The sequence below is a fragment of the Nannobrachium achirus genome (assembly GCF_963921795.1).
Source record: "Nannobrachium achirus genome assembly, chromosome: 5".
Lineage (NCBI taxonomy): Eukaryota > Metazoa > Chordata > Actinopteri > Myctophiformes > Myctophidae > Nannobrachium > Nannobrachium achirus.
In genome coordinates, this window is record NC_137814.1 from 19,760,640 (window position 1) to 19,769,660 (window position 9,021).

The window sequence follows — 9,021 nt, forward strand, 5'->3', positions numbered from 1 at the left end:
GTCCCTTAAAAAAATTATTTTCATTTAATTTTTTAATTATTATTACTTCAATTACCTAAAATGTGTTTTTTTTTTTGTTTTTTTTTTTACGTAGCTAATTTCCAAAATAAATCTAAGAAATTACATAAAACAAATCTTTAAGAAGTAGATCTGCATATCTTCACTAGTTACTAGTGGGTAAAACTAGTGGGTAAAACGTCTGATTTCTGTTTTGGGTCATGAGGCGTTTGGGAACCACTGCTCTAGACTGTAGGCAGTGCTGATTAGGCCAAGACTGGCCTAAAAATGGTGAAGGGATGAAATTAAAAAATAATTAAAAAAAGAAAAGTCCTATAGACGTTTAAATCTGGACAATCCCCACTACCGTAGCTTTATGTAGCTACAATACTTCTTCTGTAGTGATGGGCTGCTAAACGGTGTTGCAAAAAGGGCCCTGGGAGGTTAATTGTTAATTACTGATGTTGTTTTTTAATTAAAAACACCATTCCACCATTTCAGTTAAGATCACCTTTTGCACATGCATCTTCTCTTCTAAATGAAATGTATTGAGTATCTGTAATCTCTCTCTCTCTCTCACACACACACACACACACACACACACACACACACACACACACACACACACACACACACACACACACTAACACACACACACACACACGCGCGCGCGCGCGCGCGCGCACGCACGCGCGCACACACACACACACACACACACACACACACACACACACACACACACACACACACACACCTCTCTCTCTCTCTCTCTCTCTCTCTCTCTCTCTCTCTCTCTCTCTCCCTCCCTCCCTCTAGCCCAGGGGTCTTCAACGTTTTCAGGCCAAGGACACCTTAGTTGAGAGAGAGATAGTTGAGAGAAGCTAGGATCCCCACAACCCTTTCATAGATTCCATGTAGGCCTACTGTAGTTTCATCTTTTGAAAGCACAATTTGTTTGGGTTTCATATCAATGTGTGTTTTCAGATATTTAACCACTTGAACTGTCAATAATAAACTTGACCTTTCATTCTGTAATTAGTCTGCTCTTGTTCCCCTCTACACCAAACCTCTTTGCCGGAAATAGCCGATCTACAAGCTCACAACGCCTCGCAGCGTGTGGCGTTGTGAGCTTGTAGGGATCTGCTATTTTTGGCTAAAGTTCTCAGAATATGGATGCTATAGGGTTCAAGTGGTTAATATAAAAAAGGAGAAAAAGGTTTCTATCACACAAAGATTTTGGAGGACCACCTGTAGTAACTCTGAGGACCCCCTAGGGGTCCCGGACCCCCTGTTGAAGACCCCTGCTCTCGCCTGCTTCTATTATCAGGCCTATATAGGCTATACAGTATATCTTATACCTGTCCGGACTCCATATTTGAGCGTGTCTCTGCAGTCCACCAGGATCTGCTCCAGGGACTCTGGCTGGTCGCTGAGCTCCAGGTTGAAGCCCTCCATGCCCTCCAGCAGCTGGTGGGGGTGGTGGAAGTCCAGCACCTTGGTGGAGCGGTCGAAGGTCTTCTTCACGTAGTTGGTCAGGATGTCCGTCAGCTCCAGCAGGAACTGCATGGTCGGCTCCTCGCCATTCTTGGCCGGAAGCAAGTCTGTGTGGAGACGAACGTGAAGCGCGTGGACATGTTAAGGGCGTGGAGGAGTATAGGGCTGTCACAATTATTACACAATCGTCTAATCTTTTTATTTGACATAATCGCGATTATTTTTCATAATCGTCATAATCGTTTCCATGTTGAAAAATGTTCATATATATTGTTTTAAGTAAAATATAGTGGAAATAGCCGATCTACAAGCTCACAACGCGTTGCATCGCGATCGGCTATTTCCACTATCAATGATATTTTTAAAGTAGAAAGTTGTCAAATATGTCAGTAATTTCTTTGTATATTTAGATTACGTGTCATATCTGCCATGGGCAACTTCAAAGCCTAAAGGCCAAACAGAAATGTAGTTATCAACGACAAGAACACAATTAAATTGTTAATCGCAATTATTTGAGTGAGAATTAATCGTCATAAAATGTATGTCATATCGTGAAATGTCATGAATGTCGTAAAATATCATATCCTCGTATGGAGGAGTATTGGCAGTGGCGTCAGTTCAGCAAAAGCTAAGACTAAGGTATGGCAACATGACTGGTGTCTTGCATGCATGCGACACCAGTCATGCCATACCTTGCCATACCCAACCCAAATGACGTGACCCAATTGAGTATTTGGAAGAATCGTGCAGATATTTGGTTGCAAGTTTGACATTCATAGACTAAATAGCACATGCTTGGTTGATAAATACTACAATTGCACTACAACAAACATTTGTTTAGGCCAGTGATTCCCAATCTGGAGGACAGGACACCCAGGGGGGAGTAAAACTAAATGTCTACAATTCCAAGTGCTTGTCAGGGTGGGGGTCCCCAAGTTCATATATGAGTATTTTTGGGGGTCACGGCCTGAAAAGTTTGGGAACCCTTGGTTTATGTTTCTTAGCCTCTTTCAAATACATTTTATTTCATGAAGTTTTGACTGTCCTCTTATCTGCTCACGTCATTGTTTTTTTGCCCTATTTTCTGTTGTTTTGTATTTTTACCCTTTTGTTTTAGATTGACCTTGTTTAACTTGTTTTAAGTCTATATTGTACTGTACACTGTAGGCTATAGAACTTTGTAACTTTGTTTTGAAAGGTGCTATATAAATAAAATGTACTTACTTATACACTCTTGAACCCCAGCATGCCTACTCTGGGTAAAACATTCGCCCCCCTAAAATACCCAATCTATGAGATCACAATGCTCATGACATGTTCATATTTCACTACCTAGCTAGCGGGGACAGCTCCCCCGCTAACGTCAAAGCCTGTTTTGTGACTGACATTTGCATGAAAATAACAGATCAAGCTCACAACAACATCTCATAGGGAGCTGTCCTTGGTGTCGAAATAGGCTATGAGCTGTCCCTGGTGCTGAAATATGAAGCGCTATTTTTGAACATCTTTTTTTCTTTTTTCTTTTTTTTTTTTTAACACTGGGGGAACAAAATATGTTCATATGGGGGTTCTCGGCCAAATATATATACATTTTGAAGGGGTCCTTGGCAGAACCACTGTTTTGTAGAGGATCTAAGGTGGTTCTATGTGATCCTCACCCCTGGCGTATAGATTGGAGAAGTCTGTCTCCGTGCGTCGGAAGCGCGCGTCCCTGCCGTCGCTGTTGTCGCAGGAGATGATGTTCTTCTGCGCGGCCATGGCCTTCTCCTCCAGGCTGTTGTTCTTCTGAAGGAACCCTAGAGCCGCGCACGACACAGCGTCACAGGACGAGTTACTACTCAACATCTTTACTCCACAAAACAGACAATGTAAAAAAATTAAAAATAAAATACTAAATAAATCTGGAATGTTCTTTAAAAGAAAAGTGCGTGTATGAAATGGTTGTGCAGGTCTCTGCAGAAGTAGGATATAGACTACCAACTCTGTGGAATCGTTGTGATGGCGGTGGAGCTATAAATGCATGGGTCGATCAATATGAATGAGAATAACGTGCACTGCGTGTTGTTTGTACTCTAACAACATGTCCTGCCCGCCCCCGCCTCGTGACATCAGAACCGCATGAAGCCAGTGATGCGAGAGAGGGAGACACCCAAGTTGAACCCGCGATGGCGTCTGCAGACATGCAGTCCTCTCATGATGCAGGAGTTGACCCCGGCTGATATAGAATAACGCCTGAACCACGTGCCAGTGGTGGAAAAAGTACTCACATTTCTATAAGTAAAAGTAGCAATACTGCCATATTTATAGACGGGTTTCTTGTTTACAAACATTGAGACTAAATGCACAGGTGACTGTATCATGTAATCAATTCCGTCCAATCCCAAAACCTGTTGTTTTGGGGAGCGCTGGTTTCATTGGCTAATTTTGGTACCGACCCTGCGCACGCATCTAGTTCTTGTCAGTGTAACGTGGACCAGAAACCCGTCCATAGAAATACTCTCTCTACTTGAGTAAAAGTACAAAATTATTGACATCAACATGTATACTCAAAGTACCAAAAGTAAAAGTAGGCTAATACTGGTTATGAAGAATGTCCCATTTCAATTGGTTTCACGTGTTTAAATCGTTTAAATAGCAGACCTACAATGCGTCGCGATGCGAAGCATTGTGAGCTTTGTTGATCGGCTATTTTCAAATGGCCGAAATGAATATGGGACTATAGGGCTGAAGTGGTTTATGTATGTTTTGTAATAATAATCCAATCAAAAGTAACTAAGTTTTCAAATAAATATAGGCTATCTGGATCGCAAATGTAGTGGAGAAATAAAAGTATAGGCTATTGGAAATTTGAAATACTCAAGTAAAGTACAATACCTCAAAATACCTAAAAAGGCACAGTACTTAAGTAAATGTAATTAGTTACTTTTCACCACTGTGACGTACTGATATGAGGGCAGGCCTAGTCTGAGATGCATGGGATTCTTGTAAGGAGCATAGAAGACTGCTATAGGCCTACCTTGTTTGTTTCTCGTTTAGATTATATAAAGTATAGCCTATCAATTTGTGCACTTGCTATAAGCTCATATTTGTGCAGTAGGTCTATAACTGTTAACACAAAATAAAGGTTTGTCAAACAGCCATTCTATCAAGGGAAATAGTAAAGGTATAAATAGGCATAATATAAAAACACAAACCTCTGTAACATCTTTTACTGAATAATCGTTTCATTTATTGCTTAGAGTATACTGCAAAAAAAACTACCACTAAAAAAGGAAAATTCTCCATGCACGTTTGTAATATGTAATTGCTTTATTGTAGGCCATTTAGACCCATAAGCCTATAGGCTACTATAGGATATTTGCTTCTCCTCCTTACAAAATATCAAAATATGTTACATTATATTCTTATCTTAATTTAGCATAAAACCTATATACTGACATATAGCTTTGCCAAATTTGCCTCTATATTAAAACAAATGGCTGCTTATAAGAGTGAAGGCCTATATTGCCATCACTGGCAGAAAAACACAAATAGAAACGAGTTCCCTGTGGAGGATGGGGGGGGGGGGGGGGGTAATCATATCTACCCCTCTGTTGACGTCAATGCCGTCACCATTAACAACTATATGCTGAAAAACGAAGGACATTCAGAGCCAGAAATCTCAGACTGGAATAAAAATGGTGATTTTATTTTTATATGTCCGTGTATTTAATGCTTTAAAGCGACGATGGGGACTGCCCAATAATGTCTGGGAAATCTTCATTCTAAATAAAAGGGACGCGGGGCGTTTGATGGGTGGTCGTGGCATGAACAGCGGGGGCGCCTCCACAGACCCACGGGCTAATCGCCAGTGACCTTTTGGGGAGAGACAAGAACGCGGAGTGACAGTCATGGATGGCCCTGGTATAATAGCCTTCATCATAGGTTCATAGCACGGGAGCTCATATAAATTCAATTGTAAAAGGACATGGTTATGGGCAGCATCTGTACAAACTAAGGCTGAAAAAACGAATGGCGTGATATTTCATAACGGTTTATAACGGGCCAACTTACCACAAATCTTCATCCCGAGTTTCCGCGTGCATCCGTGCATCCACGCCTGATCGTAGGCTTAAAACAGAAATATGGTCGGGGGAGAACGATTGAATTTCTCAAATATATAGCCTATAATAAGCCTTTATTGGTGCGGTAAGGTATAGCTATAGGCCTATGCATCGATTTGCGCATGTTTATGAAGAAAGCTGGCGATGAGCATTTTGCACAGTTAAGCAGGGGGGCATGAAGCAAACGGCGGCGGCAGGGTGCACTTTCACAATCAAGGGTGTGTGTGTGTGTGTGTGTGTGTGTGTGTGTGTGTGTGTGTGTGTGTGTGTGTGTGTGTGTGTGTGTGTGTGTGTGTGTGTGTGTGTGTGTGTGTGTGTGTGTGCGCGCGCGTGTGTATATTTTTTCCAAAGGCCCAGTGAGGACGACAACAATGCAGGCCTAAAACACCGGCGCGGCAGACCCCTCAGATCCCATGCATGCAATGCATTGCTGGCACACTGACGGGCGGCACACACACACACACACACACACACACACACACACACACACACACACACACACACACACACACACACACACACACACACACACACACACACACACACACACACACACACCCGGGCGGCCTGGGCTTAACACCCGTGAAATGAGCTCGCGGAGGAGGGCAGAAATTAATTGAGTGAAACACAGTATGTGACTGGAGCGAGCTGGCTATAGTCATATAGTCTGTCTGCGGCGGGAAATCTAGCAGGCTTGATGCAAGCAGAAGAATAAAATAATCTCTCTCTCTCTCTCTCTCTCTCTCTCTCTCTCTCTCTCTCTCTCTCTCTCTCTCTCACACACACGCGCGCACGCGCACACGCACGCACGCACGCACGCGCACACACACACACACACACACACACACACACACACACACACACACACACACACACACACACACACACACACACACACACACACACACAATGCACACAACACACAATCAAATTGCATTTGAACATGCGGCACGGTGGAATATAACGAACAGGCGCAGAGCAGAGCACAAAGCCATCCGGTGAAGTAAGAAACATACACAGACAGCCAGGGAACGGGAGAATGTGAGGAGAACTGAGGGAGAACTGGGCTGAACCTAAAAAAAACAACAACCCAATATCAGGCTAAGAAACCCGTAAAGGCTATAAACTGGCCCCCGGGCCCGGGCGGGGGGCTGTCGCTGGGGGCGGCAGGAGGCCAGCAGAGACGGTGACACGGAGACAGCACAAGCCGCCAGGCATGAGATGGAGCGTGGTGGCAGACACAGATAATGGCACAACAGCACAAGCAAGCAGCAAGTCACAAAAAAACAACCCTCCCAAAGACGAAACAATGTCAGGAGCAATTGTGAGATATGAGATAGCACTGGATCCAAAACACTGTGTTAGGCTGTACTAGGGACCCATTTGTGGGGGTCGCAAGACAGATTTGTATATGCATGGGTCCCTTATTGTTTTTTTTTTGTTTTCTACATTTTGTTTTTTTAATTATTATTCAAAATATTTTCAAAAAACATGCCCAATAAAACAATTTCTTTCATGAATTAAAAATAATTGTAATTGATTTTTGTCAGCAATTTCACGAAGAAAGACATTCCATAAATTAGAAAACAAATGTTTAAATGTCTCATTTCTCTTTTGGGTCACATGTCAGGCTAAAAGTCGTTTGGGAACCATGCTATATAGGACAGTGCATACTGCTGAGAATTCAAATATGATATATTTTTATCATAATAATTGTATAATAAACAATGCTATAGAAATGTGCATTCGTTTGCTCTTTTTTTCGTCTGCAAAAACGAATAACATGCTTAGGCCTAAACCCAATTGCTGAAACGATCAATTATTGTTCCGCGTGATTGCGTAGAATTACGTCAGATGACAGCAAGGTGTGTGACTGTGTATAGTGGAACAGACTGTATTTGGGCGATAGTCTATAGTGCTGGAAATATAGCAGCCTAATGAATTAACTCATCTAAATATTTATGATGATATTATAATCTAAAAATGTCCAGCGAAACATTTCCTTTGGCCACCTATAGGCCTATAGCTAGGTCCAGTCTACCGTGAAGGCCCTTAGCACAATTCACAAACCTGTCAATAAAAACATGACTACAAAAATGAATAAAAACGTGGATCATTCAGAAGGTAAGCACGATTTGTCGCAAAAATTTGTGCTATCCAAAGTCCGATCATATCATGCTTTAAATGGCTTGATCTTCACAACAACCCACGATCATTCATGGCCTAAAACCAGCCAAATAATACGTGTTCTGGCATATTAGCCCAATAATCCATAAAATAACCTGCACGTTTGTTTGTTTTTTTTCTGAACAAATTCCACAATCGATAGCCTAAACAGCGTTCCAGAGCCATCGCTCCATCTGGAGGAGACTTAACGGCGCATTATTTCTGCTCGCTTACAGCCGGGAGGGTCCGCCGCTGATCCATTAGACAGGCGGTGATAGCTCTGTTTTTAACCGGGATGATTAACGACACGGTCTGCTCAGTAAATGGTCCGGGTTGAGACTCGGCTTTTCTTTTTTTTTATCAGACAGCGAAGGAAGGAGGGGAGAGGAGAGAGTTGTAGATAGAGTTGAGGAGAAAGGGGAGGAGTGTGTGTGCGTGCGTGCGTGCGTGCGTGCGTGTGTGCGTGTGCGTGTGTGTGTGTGTGTGTGTGTGTGTGTGTGTGTGTGTGTGTGTGTGTGTGTGTGTGCGTGCGTGCGTGCGTGCGTGCGCGTGTGTGTGTGTGTGTGTGTGTGTGTGTGATGTGCGCGGACCTACTTGTGGACAGAGGTTGTAAATTGGCAGTGTTGGGGTCCTGGTGGTCCCCGCCGGTGGCGGTGGGCTCAGACGAGGCCATCAGTCTTCTGTTGGTCTCCTTCGGGACGGATAAGGATGCGCAACGGGAACTAACTGCCCGCTATAAACTGCAAACAAACGGCCCAGGGTTATTATGGGTAGGTCACGGTAATAGCCTATGCTCGTCCAACCTCGCATCAAATATGGCTACACTATACACACATTTCTTCTTAATAGGGTTGGTTGGTTTGGTTGGTTACTACCTGTTATAGGCCTATAGCCTATACCTGCCTACACACCGCGTTTGGCTGGTTTGATTTGGTCATGCATGAATCATGATATGCATGAATCATGATACACCGAATACATAATTCCATTACCATCTAGGGCCAGGCTGTAGGCTATACTCGTTTAGACTAGTATTAATAGGCTATTGTTATTAGGCCTACTTTATTGTTTGGGAGCCATTTGGACATGAATCTTCCAACAATGACTTAAAGGTCTTCTGTCCCGAATGCTCAGCGAAAACGGTTGGAGAGACAAGATAACGTGCGCTCAATTAGAATCGCACACACATAAGCTACAAATCATCTGCAAACTAAGGTGTCCACAATACAGAGGAGCCACTTAAGACGAACGAATAAAAAAA

At 43.0% G+C, this 9,021-nt stretch overlaps 1 protein-coding gene across 1 annotated transcript in view; it reads right to left on the reverse strand.

Moving 5' to 3' along the window:
* LOC308284665 (glutamate decarboxylase 1-like) overlaps window positions 1-8,433 on the reverse strand; it is a gene marked incomplete at both ends in the record, with an annotated part of 33,062 nt that extends 24,629 nt beyond the window's left edge. Inside the window, 4 exons of the mRNA XM_080725364.1 lie at window positions 1,356-1,598; window positions 3,150-3,287; window positions 5,545-5,601; window positions 8,355-8,433. Coding sequence (XP_080581490.1) covers window positions 1,356-1,598; window positions 3,150-3,287; window positions 5,545-5,601; window positions 8,355-8,433 — 517 coding nt within the window. The remainder of the gene's footprint in view (window positions 1-1,355; window positions 1,599-3,149; window positions 3,288-5,544; window positions 5,602-8,354) is intronic.
* Window positions 8,434-9,021: the final 588 nt, after the last annotated feature.